Raw genomic sequence first — 19,279 nt, 5'->3', positions numbered from 1 at the left:
CCCTTCCTCATTCTTGTTAATTTGTCTTATATATTGTGGTTTATCGCCTTCTTCTGCAATTTTTCACGTTTTTTCAAAGGAACATTATTATTGTTCCTATCAAATTTCTCTTAATTTTTCATTTTTTAGCAAGCGTTGTAAAAATGATCTATAATGAGGTACAGTGTGGCCAATTCCCCATGTGGGTATGAGCCAAGATCTCCTAGGAGACAAGACAAGACAAATTCCTCCTAGTAAGTATTGACACAAGATATGGTAAATGGAACCGCAACAAAAACAAGAACCATTGGCTCATTCACCATTTCCTCATAGTGGGTGAGAGCCAGCATTAAGAAGGGCGTAAGCCAGCAACAGATTTGCGCCAGGGACCTTCAAACTGGTCATCTCTTTCCTGCAGACATTGAGCCGTGTTTGACCTGCAACATCGTGTGCCAGTGCTTGCTGCAACATCAGCTGTTTGACTCCTTGAGGTAAATTGTACGACTGCGTGAATAGACTAGTTTCGCAAAAGCTGGCGAACCAGTAGTTTGTGAGGCCTAGCAACAAAGCGTTAGTTCAAAGATAGAGCAGAGATTTCCTGTTGATAGAGAATCTACCTGGGAGCAGTTGGTGGCGTAACGTGGCCGCGACCATGAGCCGTGCGTACAGTCATCAGTCGTCTGCTAGCTAAACCCTAGAGTGGTCAACAGCGCAATCACTGAATTGTCTGCGCTCCTTAGAGACAAAAGTATGTCCCTTGCAAGCAATCGTACCTGTTCTCGTGATGAAACATTATAAAATTTATTGATTCAAATTTCGACACCTATATCTATTTTTTTCATTCCTGATTCGGATTACACGGTCATTCTCCGGGCATGGTGCATTCCACCAATACGCATGTCCGCAGGAAAAGTTAGCCATTCACTGAATCTTACTAATTACTAGGTGCAGTCATTACTATGTCACTGCACCTAGGTGGTCTTACTAGGTGCAGTGACATATGGTAGCCTTTCTACCCCTGTCCTAACAGTAACCTCTTACCAGGAAAGCGGATATGCCCAGGGATACTGACTGATTGTTTTACCATCAGTGAATACCTGCAGCTTTATTACCTGACGAGGGGAGAGAGGCATGACTACTTCACTTATATTTTGGCATAAATATAGCGGGTAAGAGCATGAAGAAGGGGTCATGAACGCTTACTTTTCTCAAGGTATAGGACTCGCAGACTCATAAGAAGCGTAAGTTTTGTTGTTTTAATTTGCTGGACCATGCTTGATTCCCCTATTCAGTCCTGCTGATTCAGAGGCTTATAATGATTCAGACACTGCAACTATATTTTGAACGCCAGTTTTGCAAATTCTGCGGGTCACGTCACTAACACGGACGAGGTGTCTAAACATGAGATTACTGAGACTCACGTGACGTAGTCAATTTGTAGTTCAAATAAAGAACTTTATTTCCAAATTGCTTTACACAGACGATTTTAGTCTCCAACCATTGGATAATCCTCAACATCACTTCGGTGTTTAACTTTAATCCCCTTGACATCACTTCGGTGCTAAACTTTATGCACATCTGTTTTGCATAGACGCTGCCCTTTCACTCTAAAATTCTGGTCAATAAGCAATAAAATTACCAGTGTAGCTTCGCATTTTGATACTGCCTTAGCGTAATTACACACATACGCTGACGCTATTTGTGCAAGAAATTAAAACGAACAACTTACCAATTTGCAGACTTTTACGAAATTACTTTTGAGTTAACTACATAGCAAAGGAAACTTTTTATGGAATGAAGCATGTGTTTGAACAACTCAATCTCTAAGAATAAATTCCTACTGCAATATTGAATGTGAAATCTTCATTGTAAACACACGTGGTGTCTCGATGGTCATTCAATTTGGGGATATAAAGAGCTACGGTTGATTAAAAAAGTTAAAGAACAAGTATTGTTAAACACTTTAAACACCTAAAAATATTTATTTTTACTGCAATTTTTCCTGGCCGCAGCTGATTGTCTGCTGATGGAACTCTATTCGTTGTTTGCAATATCTTCTATTTGCCAATCAGTTTAAGCGGATTTTTTGTGTAAATAACGGTAATCAGCTTTTAATAGTTTTATTTATCCCCAGAAAGCATTATTTACAGTGGGGTATGTCGACACCAGTTCATTTCCACCTCCTGTCTTTCTCAAACACCAGGTACATCACACCGGTGTTCCGTACCAACCACTGCAACAACAGCGCATCACCCGGGACATCCACTGTACACGATCCTGAAGATGGGTAGGTAGCTCCCCTTTTGGTAGCACAGCATAACTTGCTATCGCATTTCCTATACAGCTGCAAGTTAGACAGTACTGTTCAGAAGGTTGATTACGAGCCAGCTGTTAGCATGCGAGAATAAAAGGTGGCTGGAAGGAAAATGTAACGAAAGAGTGGACAATTGTGTTTTCTTGCTGTATAAAGATCAGTGAAAGTAAATATTTCTTCGAGTGGGTCTAAATTATGAGCCTGCTGGGTAAAATCACCATGTTCGAAATACATTCTATGCACTTTTTTTCGTGGTGAGGCACATGCCCATGCCATATAGACGGCATTCGGACATACGGAAATGTGTTACCTCTACGAGGAAAAGCGTTCATACCATTCGCACATTTGTCAGAGTTATGGTAATGTTATATGAGCCCCGCCGCGGTAGTCTAGTGGCTAAGGTACTCGACTGCTGACCCGCAGGTCGCGGGATCGAATCTCGGCTGCGGCGGCTGCATTTCCGATGGAGGTGGAGGTGTTGTAGGCCCGTGTGCTCGGATTTGGGTGCACGTTGAAGAATCAGAAATGGTCAAAATTTCCGGAGCTCTTCACTACGGCGTCTTTCATATTCATATGGTAGTTTGGGGATGTTAAACACCACATATCAATCAATCAATGTTAATTGTTCATGGCACAATAGTGTTCATAGCGCCCCAATAGTGCTGAGGGCATTAAGACGCTCGTCACGTTTTCACAGTGCTAACGACTCGCCGTCAATTTTACCGCATGCACACGTCTTTAACGCCAGGGCTATGGCCAGCTCTTGCGGCTAAGTAAGGGCGTTTATCGCCAACCGTCGTTCAAGTCCGCGCGTTGACTGGCCAAAGTAGCAACTTAGTCAAGACGCATTGTTCCGATGTTTAGCGCTCAGTAAAATTGACTCGTTAAAGCGACATTGCGTATGAAAAAGGCATTGCGTTGGTTAAGGAGGAGAAACGTATCTCCCACACAAATTGGGCAGACGTAACTACTCGTTATTTACACCATGAAAATTAAGGAGTGATCGCAAGGGTGGCCAATCCCAATTGGGACCACGAAAGGCAAGCCAAATGCACGTGACATGCTAGGCCATATGACTCCTGGCGCGGGAAAAACGCATATTTTGCTCCAATGAAACAATTTAAATAGGTATGCACCAAATTCGAGAATAACTTTTTTGACCAACATCTAGGTTGTAGTTTCAGGGTGTGTAGTCAGCGAAAATTTCATATAATATTTCGGCACTGTGTCCTATGATTAACACCTTGCTTGTCGTCTAGTATCCAAACTGTGATGGCTCCCCAATTTTGTCACTTTCAGCACGAAATTTTCATGTTCATTTCCACCTTTACAAGCACCGTGAGATTTCTGTCTTCTCTGAATATATAAGGATTGTTCCTATTGTAAATGCATGCACATTTTTCTATTTCAGCAGAGACGCCAATTATGCCTGACGTCATAAAGCCTTCTGATACATTCAATCTGGTCTCGCGTAAGTGCTTCCCTACTCATGCATGACAATTTTGAAAATTGGTCTAAAACTAGTGTCTCTGAAACATAGTTTTGACACATGACACCCTAGTGATGTCACAGCGCACCCTCCTTCATTTCGAACCATTTTTGGTCTTCCCGTCTGCTTACCCGAGATCATGTCAATTGCTTAGCACTTCCGAATCGTTCTAAATATTTGTGGATTGCGAGCTATACCTAGTGTCTTTGTATGTGACCGTCTTTTACCGGAATCAATCCACCATCTCTAATATGTGTGCATGCGGGTGTGTATTTCTTGCGTGTTGTTCACGACAGCAAAGCTGATGCAGTGATCGTGATTGCACTATACAAATTTCATGCTTTTTGTCTGCTTTCAGCTCAACATTACCAGGAATCGTAAGTTATGTAGTTGTAATGAGTGGGCCTTCAAAATGACCAGCTCATAGCTTAATTCACCCGTTCGACGCTAAAGCAATTACACCATTGTGCATAGGCTCTCAACTGCACGTAATCCAAAGTATCTAATTGAATAAGGCTAGATTTAAAACCACTCTAGAGGATTTTGATTGGCTTTGTTTTGCTTAAATTTCCTACACTCATGCGTTTCAGCATAAAAATGATTAACAAAGGTATAACCTTTTAATAACTATCCTTAAAGGTGGCGATCGTACAGTGTTGTTGTGCCTATTAACTCAGATATCAGCTTGAAACTGTAATAATCGTTGCTGTGATTTGCTGTGCGTAAGACATGCGTGGTGTATACTTTCTTCAACTTTTGTGAACAAGGTGACCTTGTGGGTGACCTTTCCTCGTATTAGTACGCTTTATTTAACAGAATATTGGAAACCAAAACAAAGCACGGGCTAAACCTAGAGCCTAGTATTCCACTATATCTGACTTTCCTCGAAATTTACCGATGGCAGAAAGACAATGAACAGGCGAAAAATTTTCACCTGCAGATAAGCGGTTACTAGGGGATCAATAAATCGAAAATACTCATTGAACAGGTAGTTCTGAGTCACAAAATAAACACCCACAGTGTTCCACCAATGATACAACGAGAAATTCGCATACCCTAGTTAGTTTCCATGCGCATGTATGCGTGTGCAGAAATATCTCCAGCTGCGTCAATATGTCTCCGAAACTAGATATATGCGTCAGCTCATGACGTAGCAGATCACCTGATCTAAATCGATGCTTCCAGTGTTTGTCGATTTACTGTGGAACAAAAATTGTCCCAACATGACACACCACCTGCAAGAATAAATAGCAGCCAAAATAGACCCCAATTGTTAATTACCTGCCACAACAAAACAGTGTAACTTCGTGAAAAGCAATGACAGCCTGGCTGACCTGTATGTGAGCTGCTGCAAGGTCTGTGGCACAGAAATTGTCCCAACATGACACACCTCCTGCAAGAATAAGTAGTAGCCAAAATAGACCCCAATTGTTAATTACCTGCCACAACAATATAGTGTAACTTCGTGAAAAGCAATAACAGCCTGGCTGACCTGTATATAATCTGCTGCAAGGTCCTTCCTTTCAGCTATGAGATACTTACAAATCCAGTTTTTAAAAGTGCATACTGATGGATTTTCTGAGTGAATTGACTTTCAGCATAGCCAGTATTGTGCTAATTTATGCGCGTCTTCACGTAAGCGCATCATCCATGTGAGGGTTTCACAGCGTGGCATTGTTCATATCTTACCGCTGAACAGTTAAGAGAGGCCAATCACGTTCAAGAAGCGATAAAATCACTCAACCTAATTGCAAAATTTAGAAGTATAACTTGGTTGAACTCGCTACGGCATACATAATATTACACATGGTAACATTATTAGTAAGCCGTGAATGTAGAGAAATACCGTTCAGCTCACAGAAGTCATTCTTCTTCAGAGACACTAATGTTCATAAAGCTTACTGAAGTAAACGAATTTCTTCATTAACAATGACGAATGTATCCGCACACGTGTCGCTTCAGTAAACGAAATCTATGGTATGTCGATAGGTGGAATGTTGTGGCTCTGTATTATTTTTACTTCCTCACAAGCTGTTTAATGAGGGTGGTAACAGTGGGGCATTACAAGTTCCTACCCTTGCGATAGCTGCAAATAACCTAGCTAAATAGTGCTTATGCTGCGTTATTAAGCTGTTTAATGAGGGTGGTAACAGTGGGGCATTACAAGTTCCTACCCTTGCGATAGCTGCAAATAACCTAGCTAAATAGTGCTGATGCTGCGTTATTTGCAGGCGTTAGAGTTAATATACACTGAAGCAGTGAATCAGTCCTCAACTTTTTTCACAATTGAACGCACCCCTCTCTATGTCACAAAACATACAAATCTTACAGGATTGAGGCATTGAAAGAAACCACTCTCTCAGGCTATTATTTTTATTTACGAAATCACTAGCCCACTCTCAATAACCTCCGGCGTGCTACAAGAGTCTGTCTTCGGGCCCCTATTTTTCCTAAATTATATGATTGATTCACCTTCAGTGAAACAGCAAACATCATATTTCTTGCAAACTGGGGCATTTGTGGAACCACAAATAAGCCTCTCTACTCATCCTAGCCATGTATTGCACTTGTACAGCCAATGGCTAATAGCCTTAAATACTAGCGAATCCAAATCAGCAACCTACTCTCCATGTTGAAATCTCCTTTCTTTTCCGCACACAATTTCTGATGTTTGCGTCGGGGCAAATCATTTATTAAAAACTTGGTAGAGACCATAAACAGGGATCAGTCACTCATATTAACAGCAATGTAGCGTCTGCGAATAAAGAAGACCCCAGGCTTCTGAACTGCAATTTTTGTAATGCTCCCAAGCACGCGAGAAAACTCGTTTAAATAAAGCGCTCGTGGGCCAAAGCCCCAACGCGTACCCGCCATGTGATGCACACATCATTCCTACCTCACCACTGCTCTGAAAGTAGTCTAAGACCGTGGGTCTAGGTCTACCCATGCCACCTATCATTACTCAGCTAAAGTATCTTCATTGAATGTAGATTCCCACTAATCTAAGTTCGTCTTCAGAGTCGCAATTCCACGCTGTATTTATTCCACCATTTTGTTTACAATATTCTGGACGGTCCACATTGCATCGTTCACGTTAGCCGTGCACATCATCGTGGTCGGGATGAAAGAGTGTCACGCCCACGTGCTCGCACCATCACATTTTCTTTTTCAATTTTTACGAGTAGTATCAGATCTAAATGGTCTTCACTCCACTGCAGACATGTCAATATCCGCAACCTTCTTGGACAACGAATTTCTGTTCTTAATGACGTCACCTGGCTCTATTGTAAACCAAACCTTTATGTAACGAGCATTTGAGGGGTATTTCAGAATATAAAGTTGCTTGACGTCAAGGACTCTAGAAAAAGAAGATAAAGTGTTATTTTGTTTCTTCACCTAAGTTCACTATGGCACACTTTTTTGTGTTCAAGTTAACTAATAAATAAAAGTAAAACGGGAACCACTGTGCAGGGACCTCGATGCTAAAGAAACCATGCTGGCAATAATCACATCGTTGTGCCTGTTGACTTTTGTAGTCCTTGTGGTCTCCTTCGTGGTTACTTCCAGCAATCCTGGTGAGTACTCGCTCCTCACTTTGAATATGCATGGGTAAAGCAAAGTAGTGAAAGTAAAGAAACATTTATTAGATGTGCATCAGGAAAGTGATTCTGAATTATTTATACTGAGTTGGCACAATGAAAGGCATGCCTGAACATTACGCAGAAAATTTTTAGTAAGCATTCTAAATATACAAAAAGTATTTACTACTATTCCTTCAGATATATATGACAGCTGCCTCACAGTTGTGCTACTTAAACTACCTACGGCACTTTGAGCCATGTAAGGCAAAAAGAACGATGTAGTTTTAAGGGAGAAGAACAGAAGCGAGTTTCTGGGAATGGGTACAAGAGGTAGCAGGAAAGAAAAATAAGTACTGATCATTAAAAAACAGCCTGGATTACAAGACGAGAAAATACCGTGAGGTAGCGGTTAAAGCCCCATTGACAGTGATTTTAAGGAGTTTACGAGGATAACATAGCTGTAGCAAGCACAGAAAAAAGTTATGAGGACATCCTCGGTAGCGTTCCATACCATTGAGTTAACCATTAACTTGATTTGGAGCGCGGTATTTTGCAGTCAATCTCAGTCTGCACATGTAACTGTTTCTTCAAGACGTGTTCTAGCCACCGCATATGTATGCCCGTTGCAAGAAATTCTTAGTTGTTTGCGTGCGATGTGTTCAGGTTTCCTCATTTTGTGGTTCGTTCTCTCGCTACCGCCGTAACGATAAGTTCCCAACTCGCCCGGCAGTCTGTGCTTTTTATGAAAAACACGGGAAAAGCTATTCGCCTGTAGTGTGTAAAATCATGCTGAATCGAATGTAGCAGCATATTCTTAAAGGCACTATATCACGTGTACATTAGCGCCCAATGCAACGCTAAGTCGTTGGAGATTGACAGTGCTATTTGCGATCATGTTATTCATCACTTCATTCATTAGTAAGAAAGAATAAGATAATTTTTGTATATATATCTCTAAATTTAGCATTATGTAGTTTTTGAAATCTACAACAAATCATTTATTGACAGGGAAATGATAGTTTGAAGAAATGTACACCGAGTGTATTTCGCATGCTTATAAAACCAATGTAAGAAAAGTGCACCTACCTTGATTAGGATGTGTTGTTGAAACATCTACTCGAGCCATCTGCTTTGTTCAAATTTCTGTCATGCGAACCGCCAGTGAAGGTGTTAATGTTCCCAAATGATTTGGTAAATGAAAAATGGTTCAAACAAAAATAGTACTGCACGTTACCAATCCCTCCTTCTTGTCTTGCAGTGAAGGCTGACTCGGACGTCGACTACACGGAGGACCTTGCTCAGCTGATAGTAGCCCCTGTGGTGGTCAAAGAAGCCGAAGGTACTGTCCCAACGAAGCGCAAAATGAAAGGTCATCCAAACGTCACGGCACATTCGGTGCCTACTACTGCGTCTATAGTTAACTTAAGTGTCCTTGTAGAGGTGGAGCACCTTAAAGCCAGATTTTTCCATGCTTAGGTTACATGTTCCTTACTCATGGTGACGAGGTCAATGGCGCTGATCACTTTACAACGTACCCACTATATGATAAGAAGATGAAGAATGAGATTGTTCTAGACCCCACATTATCTTTCTGCCGCTGATGAAATCGAGCGTCAGTGCGCTCTCGCTCACGAAAGGCAAAACCGAGACGCAGACAGCAAGACACCCCGGAGGCTAAAGCTCAGGAAATTGCGGAAAAGCACAACACCGACAACATCCTGCGATTCCAAAGTTGAGGGCATAGCAAGAAAAGGCTCAACGGGAAAAAGACATTGCATGCACCATAAACACACATTACAACTCATTTAAATTTATGGTAAGAACAACCTGCAGCGAATCGCCTACTCGTCATGATTCACTCGAGGCAGATCGAAAGGTCCTGGCATAAAATTCCTGCCGCGGCGGCTGCATTCCCGATAGAGGCTAAGATGTTTGAGGCCCGTGTATTTAGATAAACATGAACGTTATTTACACTAGGTGGCCAAAATTTTCGAAGCCCTACACTACAAAGGGCGATTGATCAAAGTAACTAAAGGCAATCGCAGACGACATAAAGAAAATCAAGAAAGAGAAAACTGTCACAAATCAGAAACTAACTGCAGTTGATAAGAAACTTGAAAAAATTAGTGGACTGGAAAAGCAGGTTTCTGATTGTGTAAAGGGAATAGTGGAACTAGAAAACAACATCAAAGGCATGAACAAGAAAATCGAAGAACTAGAGAACAGAAGTCGCAGGTCCAACCTGGTTGTGTACGGAGTTGAGGAAAAACAAAACGAGTGCTTTCAAGGGCTCCATAACCTCGTATCAAAGAAAATATTTGAAAATACCCTAGACGTAAAGACTGCAGGCATTGAACATATTCACCGTCTTGGTAAAACTAGAGAAGGCGATCCTAAAAACAGCCCAATAATTCTCAAGTTGCTCGAATATCGCGACAAAGTTAAAATACTCCAGTCTTGTGCCAAACTCGAAGGGAGCTGTTATTCAATAAGCGAGGATTACTCGATTGGCGTGCGTGAAACTAGAAGAAAACTGTGGAAAGTCACGAAAGAAAACCGCGATAGAGGGGAAAGGGTAAGGCTTAGATTTGACAGAGTTCAGATAAACGGTCCTCTTTTTACTTGGGTTGAAAACAGTAAAAATATCGTAGAAGTAAATAAAAAAACGAAGAGCAATTACAAACGGCGCAGTATTCTCGACGACAACGCCCATAACCCTTCTAAATGTTAACGCGCGAAGTCTTGCGAACAAGGCAGAACAATTTGAAGCTGTCTTATTGGTCGAACAACCTGATATTGTTACAGTGAGTGAAACATGGCTACATTCGAATATACATGACAATGAAACTGTGTCACCGAGCTACACAATTGTCCGCAAAGATAGAGACACTAGAGGTGGCGGAGTAGCAATTGTTCTACGGCAGGGAATCGCTTACACATTCATGCCGGAAGTGAACAGTGTCGAATTCGCATACGCTCGGTGGCAGGATTATCATGGCGGGTGACTTCAACCTACCTGATGTAAATTGGTCCTCATTGAGTCCAGGCCTCCTGTCGAATAATATAGTCATCGAATTCTTATTTGCTTTAAATCTAACTCAGCTTGTGGTAGAAAATACACGAATGCAAGGACAGTCGCACTCAGTGTTAGACCTTGTATTTGCAAGTGATCACTTTTCCACTGATAGTGTAAGTGTTGAAACAATTGATGGCATATCGGATCATAAAATAGTTCTGTGCACTTTGCCTTTAGCAACTCCACTACGACAATCTGGCCCAGTAAATTATGTGCTCTCTTTCAATAAAGCTAATGACGCGGAAATAATGAAGTACCTATCCCACGAGTATCCCGAGTTTTCTGAGCTATGTGCAGATAAAAACGCGAGCATAGATGAAGTGTAGACACAGTTTAAGAATCATATGATGCATTGTATTTCTAACTTTATTCCCTAACGAAAACTGGTTACAAGAAAGCACAACCCATGGGTTACCCGCGATGTAATTCACCCTGAGCTCAAAATTAAGTGAGTGAGGAAGGCAAAAAAAAAACGCTTGAAAGCGCTAGCTCACAAATAGCAAGTCTAACATCGACCTTAAAAGAAACGCAAAACGGCATTTTTTTGGACACACCCTACAAAAGTTTATCAGAAGCGCACCCGATAAATTCTGGCGTTACATAAGCGTAAAACGGTCGACATTATCAGTGTTTCCAGCTGAAGAGTGCAAGATAAAGGCGAATAATTTTAATTCGTAATTCTACTCTGTTTTTAGCACTGATAACCTCGGAAAGATTGCACTGGTTTCCCGTCACGTTGACCAAGGCAGATCACTTCCGTCACTAAATATGACAGCACCTGGCATTCTTTCACTGCTATTGGACTACAGCGTCTCTTCTAATTATGTCGTGGTGTTCAGACGTTAAACCCCCGATATCACTTAATGCAGATGCGTAGGTTTTGTCAATTGCGCTACAGATACTCTATTAGTTTCACAGTCAATAGGGCGGATGGAATGCTGCGGAAACGACTTGACCAGAGAGCACATAAACAATGTTAAGCCATGAGCACTATAGGGCACTTTTCACGCCATTCTTGAACATTTGCGTGCCCAGCAGCAAAGGACTAGCCCATAAAAGAAGAGAGAGAGAGAGAAAACTTTATTAAAAAGTCAGTCGATTGTTCAGGCATTGCCCGTCGCCCCTAGCTGTCGGCCGGAATCCCTTGAAACGTGGCAGCAGCAAGAGCTTGAATGATGATGTCGCGCTGGACGGTTGGGGTCTAGGCTGTAGAGCAGGGCCTCCCAAGATTCTACAGTTTGAGAACCATCGTTTTGACTTCGACATGTCCACACCATGCGGAGCAAATTCGCTACCTTATCACAAAATTTACACTGGGACTGGAAAACTGCGGGGTGCCACTTGCTGTAAAGTGCGGGGTTCGGAAAAACCCCGCTCTGTAACTTTCGCCTCAAAATCTCGTTTTTCTTAATGAGTTGTCCGCTTTCGGGTATACTTGCTGATTCGGCCTGCAGTGTGCGAAGATTTCATGGTATGTGCGCATATCCTCGCTTTTTTGTTCGGTAACTTGGAAGGTTCCAGGGATCGACCGGTAGGTGAGACCTCGGGCGACTGAATGAGTCTCCTCGTTCCCTCTAAGTCCCTGGTGAGCTGGAGCCCAAGCAAGCAAAGCCTGCTCTTTTGGTGCTCCTACCATGTTTAATATACGGACGGCAGTCTCCATCACCCTTCCCGATTCATAATTTCTCACGGCGTTTTTGGAGTCGCTGATGACCACCCTGACCCCCTTTTGGCTGATGGCCAAAGCTATGGCCACTTCCTCGGCCTCTACAGTCTCGACACCAGGGACTGTGCAGCACGCAATCAGGCCACTATCTTCTCTGACCGCCACTGCCGTGTGTGCCGCTTTGCTTTTATATTCCGCAGCGTCTGTATACGCGATGTCCTGTCGACGGGTGTACCTGGATTGTAATGCCTCTGCCCTGGCTTTACGCCTGCCTTCGTGAAAGGTAGGGTTCATATTTCTGGGTAGCAGAGGTATCTTTATCCTGGCCCTGATCTGTATCGTTATGTCTTTTGAACGCGCTTGCTCACGCGTGGGCTCATAGCCCGATCTCTTTAATATTGCTCTCTCCGTTTTAGATCCGAGTAGTCTTTGATGTTGTGCAGTCACAGTAGCTCCAATCAGCTCATCGAGTGTGTTAGATACCCCCAACTTCATAAGTCTGTCAGTGGACGTGTTCGGGGAAAGTCCGAGCGCGACTTTAACATTTTTCCTGATAATGGTGTCGAGTTTGCCCCGCTCCGCTTGGTTTAATTTTAGATAAGATGGTACGTACACTATCCTACTTATTATGAAGGTCTGCACTGATCTAAGAATGTTCGCCTCCTTCATCCCAGCATGCCTGTTTGCTATTTATCTGATGAGACGATATGTCTGATTAGAACTGGCTTCCAACCTAGCAAGAGTTTCAGAATTCTTACGGTTCGCCTGAATCCTCAGTCCAAGGACACGGATACTGTCGACCGCGGGGATCTCTGCACCGTCAATATACAAGTGAATGTCCACTTCAGGCTTGTTGTGGAGCCGCTTTTCCAGCGGGCATGAGGAAGAGTGCTTCCGACTTTTCGGTCGAGCAATTAAGTCCTTTGAGGTCCAAGTACTCCACGATTTTATCAATGGCGATTTGCAGAGAGCCTTCAATTTTGCCGTCACTGCCCTTCTTCATCCACAATGTTAAGTCATCCGCGTAAATGGTGTGATTTAAATTCTCCAGGCAGTCTCAACATCACAATCTTGAAAAGGGTGGGTGATAACACCGAGCCGTGAGGTGTCCCCCTGTTGCCTCATTTAATATCTCCGATTGATTCTTCCCCGATTTTTAAAGTGGCTGTCCTGTTCGAAAGGAAGTCGTTCACATATTCATAAACTCGCTTTCCGACGTTCAGGGAGCTCAGATTCTCCAAGATCAATACGTGCCTCACGTTGTCAAATGCTTTTGCCACATCTAACCCCACGATAACTTTTGCGTCTCGCGTTGGCTTGTCTATAATTGTGTCCTTGAGCTGTAGCATCAGGTCGCACGCCGATAGTCAGAGTCGAAAACCAATCATGATGTCTGGATACATACCATTGTCTTCCATGTACCTATTGAGCCGCGTCTGAACGACATGCTCCATGAGCTTACCTACGCAAGACGTTAACGATATCGGTCTAAGATTCTCAAAACCGAGTTGTTTACCCGGTTTAGGAATGAAATTTACATTTGCGAGCATCCACTCCTGTGGTATCGTCCCTTTTTCTGAACACTCCCGCATGTGCGTTGCTAGGATAGCGATGGACCTATCGTCTAAATTACGGAGCATTTTGTTGGGCACTCTGTCCGGCCCTGGCGCTGACCTAGTCCTTAGCCGATTAATCTCCGCTCGCACCTCAGCCAGGGAGATAGGGTCATCTAAGGCTGCATTTTCCCGTCCTCCATATTCTGGGAGAGGTTCGGATCCGGCGGGATTAATGTATCTGCTCCGAACTTCTTCTAAGAGTTCCTTCCTAGTGCCTTCAAATTGGTGCGCCATTCGTTCCAATTGCTGTTTAGACGCTGTCTTCGTGCTCTCTGGATCTAAAAGGTGGCGAAGAAGTCGCCACGTCCCGGCCGTACTTATCTTCCTATCTATCTCCTGACAGACGTTCCCCCACCTTTGCTTCATGAGCGTGATGGCGTGCTCTTCAATTTGCCTGTTTAAAGCCGCTATTCGTTTCCTGATACTCCGATCCCATCTCCTCTGTTGGAGTCGGTTTTCCAAAGCTTTCTTTTTCTTCCAAAGATCTACTAATCTCCTGTCTACGACTTAGTGGTCCTCCTCGGTTTCCATCACTTCAGTGGCCTCCTTAGCAGTACGTAACACCCCATCGCACCACTCGGCAATGTCAGAAATGGGAGTCAGGTCACCTCTGAGGTCCCTGAAAGAATCCCAATTTACGACCTCTACCCTTCGTGTCCGAGATGTTGCCGGGCCTCTCTCTACCACTATTTCTATGTTCATGTGATCACTGCCTAGGTCCTCGTTTGTGTTGCACCACGTGGCACTAGTGCCGCTCCCCGTAAGAGTAAGGTCGGGTGTGGTGTCAACCGCGACACTATTTCCCTTCTCGTTGGCTGCAACGGGTCGGTTATTAGATCCAGGTTATGAGTTTGCATGTCATCCCACAATTTCCTGCCCTTAATTGAAGCCTGCTTATATCGCCCATGCTATTTGGTGAGCGTTAAAGTCACCTACGATCAGCCATGGGTTGTTCCTACTCCTACGTCACGTAGAAGCGAAGAGATCCCCAAAGTCGCATCGCCTTTGCCTGGGAGAGCTGTAAAAGCTAGCGTTTTTAATTTTAGGGGTATTATTTCTATGAGAACATGGTTGATGTGTGCATTACCAATGTCATGCTGCACCGTCGTAACGTTTCGCCTGACCAGGGTGGCCACCTGCGTACTCTTGCCTTCGCTTACACAGGAATTGTAGCTCGGCAATGTCGCCTTTCTCCCGCATTCCTGTAAAGCTATAACATCCGGTCGATGCCCTTTCCTCAGAAATTTCTGCAGAACCGCACGCTTGCGCGTGAAGCCTCCGCAGTTCCATTGCCAAACGGTGTTTTTATTGGATTTGTGAGCCATGATTGCTACTAAGGTTATTCATTGGCCTGCCTAATACTTCTTGGGCGAGCTGTTCATAAGCCCGATCCCTCTCGTGAATTCTGTTTTAAGTTCCTCGGTAAGTTTATTATCCCGCTGAAGCAACTACTGTGTCAGATTTTGAAACATCTCGAACATTCGTTTCTCGAAGGCCGTACGCCATTCATCGTCCTGGGTAGATTTGGCTTCAATGTTTGCCTCCAGTTGCGCTATTTTCATATCTATCACTGTCTCTACGTTCTCATCTATTACGGGCTTTTCCGCTTCTTTTGCCCTCTTTTTAGCTGGAGTGGGAGTAGTGCTCTGCTCCTCCGGCCTTTCTATATTTGGATTCTGCGGCATTTGTGGTAGGTAAACCGGTGTTGTGTTAGACGACCTCATAGCTATATGAAGCCGACTCATCATTGCTAGCTGCTCTTTAAGCATGCGATTCTCTTTCTTTAATGGTTAGATTTCTTCATCACGTTTATTTTGGGAGGCCCTCTCTCCTCAACCCATCTTGCGGTTTGGCGACGTGGATCTCCCACTGTTGAGGACAGCACTGCCGGAATTCCCCTCATTTACTGGACCAGTCACTGGTGGCAGCTCTCATTCTTGTCTTTTCAGTAGTCTTGGGAAGAAACCTGCTGTTTCTCTTGACCCTCTCTAATGCTTCGATCGGCTGCTGGACCGTTCTTTGATCTCTTTCATTCTGCACGTTTGTGGCTCGGCGTCTTCCGCCTTCCGCTCTTCTCCTTCCATGTGCCGCCAGGCCTCCCACTGTCTCTTATTTATTGTATAAGGGGTCCTGAAAGCCTCTTTGCGTTTCCGGTCTGCTGCCACATGACCTTTGCCACACAGCTTACACTTGGGCTTACATGCATGGTCCTCGGGTGAAGCTGTCGTTTCGCATCCCCGGCAGCGAACATGGTCGCTGATACACACGTCCGATCTGTGTCCTAGTTGGCCACATTGGTAGCACACCTCGTATCGTTTCTTATAAAGCACGCACTTCATCGGTACGCCGTAATAGTACATCCACCTGGGCACTGTCTCATTTTTGAAGATGATGACTGCTGAACTTGAGTTCCCCAGCTTCCTAAGGTCAAGTATCGGCGGGTTCCTTGAGTTGCCGAAAGCCTCTCTCAGTTCCTTTACTGAAAATCTCGGCTCGATGCCGCGCACCACACCCCGCCCGCTATCCTTGTGCAGCGCGAGGTACGCTGTGACGTAGCAGTTCTTGCCTTCAATCTTGATAGACTCAATCCTGGTAACCTTCCAGACAGTGTCTATGCCTGAAGTGCTGAAAATCAGGGTGCCTTGCTTGTCGTTAACAATGAGTACTTCCTTTTCTTGTCCTTTAATCCACGAAATTTGCGCTGCCATGCTCGCCGCCTCACTGAGCCTGGCGTTCGGAACTTTTGTGAGCGCCAGCCTGCACTTCGGACGAATGATTATCTTGTAGTCGTTCGCCGGCAACCGCGGTTGGTACGACGCAATCGAGCGCTCTGCGATCTTGTGCCCCAGCTTTTTGTATGCTGCGTTCGCAGCCGCCGTCTTCTTCCTGTCTTCGCCGGGCTCGACTCCACTTTCTGTCCAGGCGTTGCCATTTTGGCGTCCCTGTTTGTCACCTCTAGTGGAGTCCCGCAGCTGTCTAACATGTTTTCCAACTTTCGTGATCCAGTCCGCGGTTCTAAATTTTCCAGGGGTAGTTTCAGTACCCTCCACGGTCAACTCCATTGCCGTCACGTCTCCACAACGGGGCTCTGAAGCGAACGACGGGGGCGTCGGCCACCGCCGAGCCGCCGCATTTGTTCACCGCTAGCGTTAGGCTTTGCTAGGCGGAGACGCAGTCGACACCAAAATAGCCATAGAATATTCCGAAACGTACTCACAGTCCTGAAGTCGTGGTCTAGATGATCCCTAGAACTTCAGTCAGGCGATTATAGGAGTTGCTTGCTGCGACTGATCAATTTTCACCAGACCAAACAACTTTCTGCGGAGCTGATGCGAGGCACATCCAAACTCCCTGGCGCCCTGGTGGCCCTCCCAATAAAATAACACCAACGTTTGTGCAATCACGAAGGCTATTGCCATAAAAATTAGAAGGGGGCCTCCTATTGATGCTCTATCAGTTGTGCTGTCGCGGAGAGAAATTCAGTGCAATTATGACTAGTGTCTACCTCTCTTTAGTATTTTTTCACCCTTTTAATCTTTGACCATTTGTTTAACCTAAATAACCGAATGTACATATATAGCTGTGTTCAGAAGAAATATTAAATGATTTCGTTTACTTAGTGCTCAACTATGGGATAACACTGTGCCGCCCACTAAAAGCCAAATGCGGTACATAGTGTTCTTTTTGTCTGAATAAAGGTTTGTCATTAGCGGCGGCGCGCTTGTTTTTTTCTCCGATCATGTGTCCAACATTTGCTGTAACCACCCAAACCATCAAGGTTGCCGACTGTCTGAAACGCAAGCTCTTTTAATAAAATAGCTTCAAAGGTATGGATGGTTGGGGACGTGTAGCGCAGCCTCTTTGAAGGTGCGTATTTCTTATTCATTTCAAGTAAATGCGAAGTTAGCCTTCAAAACAAACCGCGTTGCTTGTCTCCTAACATTTTGGCAGGCCATACGTTTCCGACGAGAAGCCCCCCAACTACGGCAAATATAGCAACGCGAAGCACGGCTACCGAAACTACCCAAACTACCGCAACAACCACAACTACCACAACTACCGCAGCTACTGCAACTACCTCAACTACAGCAGTCCCCTCTGGTAAGTACTCATCTCTGAGGGCAGCTCGTAAACCAAAACTCCACTCGTGATTCCACACGCGCGCACAGTTCAAGCGTGGTTTCCAAAGAAAGGGTGCTTGACCTCGTGCGTCAAGCACGCAAGCACTGCGAGCCGGCTCAAAGTAGAAATTGTCATTTCACTCAAACCCGTTAATATTGCTTCCAAGTGCGTAATGTGGTTACTTATATTAATGTTCTTTACGTGACGTGGTTTTGAGTGTTTCCGGTCAATCAAGGTGGTGTTGAAATAAGTCATGACGTAGCACGTGACATGGTACACAGGCTCAGATAAACAGGAACACAAGCTCGTATGTAGTGAACATCATTACTATGTGAGCGGGGCACCATGCAAAACTGGTATGAGAGACACATGGCAAAGCAGGCACCAGGAATTGAAGATAGTCACAGCATAATTGCTCCTTTCGGCTGTTCTACTAACTCTTTTTTTTTCTTTTTTTGGAAAATACGAGTAAATATCCCGCAGTGAGGACAAACGGAGGTTGTTTGCTTCCCTACATGGTCCAGCGCACGCTGGGCGTGCGCTGGACCACGCTGGACCGCGCTTTATTTAGCGCACGCTGGGCGTGCGCTAAATAAAGATTCGCAATTGAAAACAACAATGAATTTACAATCAAAATAAAAATGACCACGCAAATATAAGTATTCACCAAATAGGCTATCAGATCGACAACAAAACTCTACACTTCAAGATGACAAAAAAAACATGTAATACTATTTGACACACTTTCCGCATCTGCGATAAATTAGTGAAAAATTAAACAAACAAATAAAAAATCGCAGACCTCACGTACCGTGAGAATCAATGATATGCAAAGCACGAATGAGGAAGGTTAATATGTCACTTTAAACTCGGGACAAACTTATGAGGCAGAGTTAAATAATGTCGTACATGAATTCAATGTCATGATTATCATGTTTGGACGTGTCATTTACGTTCTTCATCTATTCACGTCACGTAATACCGAGTTTGGTATATGAAACTAGTGAAGCGGCCGCGAGCACGCTATGAGCGTAACTTGTAGTCATGCTTTACATAACACGCATACCATGATTATCGTGTTTGGATGTGTACTTCACACTCGCCGTCTATTCACGCCATGTGATACCAAATATGGTACATGTGAAGCTACCGAAACGGTCGCAAGCGCATCATGAGCGTGGTATGTTGTGATGTTCTTACATGAAACGCGTGTCATTATTATCATGTTTGCGCCACTCATACATTTTCGTCATGCATTGTCGTCACATAACACCAAATTTGTTATATATGGAGGTAACGAAACGGGCTCAAGCGCATCATGAAGAGCCCTATACTCCAACGTAATATTGACGTGCTCGCACGCTGAGCACAGCGACGTGACTCTAGCAAAACGCGAGCACTCTAAAAGTTGACGAGAGGCACGACCAGCACGACCA

The 19,279-nt window shown here is 44.1% G+C and overlaps 1 protein-coding gene across 1 annotated transcript in view; it reads left to right on the top strand.

The window, feature by feature from the left end:
* Positions 1-384: 384 nt before the first annotated feature.
* Positions 385-19,279, top strand: part of LOC119163904 (uncharacterized) — a 66,522-nt gene continuing 47,627 nt past the window's right edge. Inside the window, exons 1-6 of the mRNA XM_075870277.1 lie at positions 385-470; positions 2,183-2,266; positions 3,705-3,764; positions 7,254-7,357; positions 8,622-8,702; positions 17,673-17,822. Of these exons, the coding sequence (XP_075726392.1) occupies positions 7,276-7,357; positions 8,622-8,702; positions 17,673-17,822 (313 nt within the window). The 5' untranslated portion in view covers positions 385-470; positions 2,183-2,266; positions 3,705-3,764; positions 7,254-7,275. The remainder of the gene's footprint in view (positions 471-2,182; positions 2,267-3,704; positions 3,765-7,253; positions 7,358-8,621; positions 8,703-17,672; positions 17,823-19,279) is intronic.

This window comes from Rhipicephalus microplus, chromosome 8, assembly GCF_043290135.1.
Source record: "Rhipicephalus microplus isolate Deutch F79 chromosome 8, USDA_Rmic, whole genome shotgun sequence".
In the NCBI taxonomy this organism is placed as follows: Eukaryota; Metazoa; Arthropoda; class Arachnida; order Ixodida; family Ixodidae; genus Rhipicephalus; species Rhipicephalus microplus.
The sequence above is the reverse complement of the archived record's forward strand: the minus strand, read 5'-3'. Positions and strand labels throughout refer to the sequence as shown.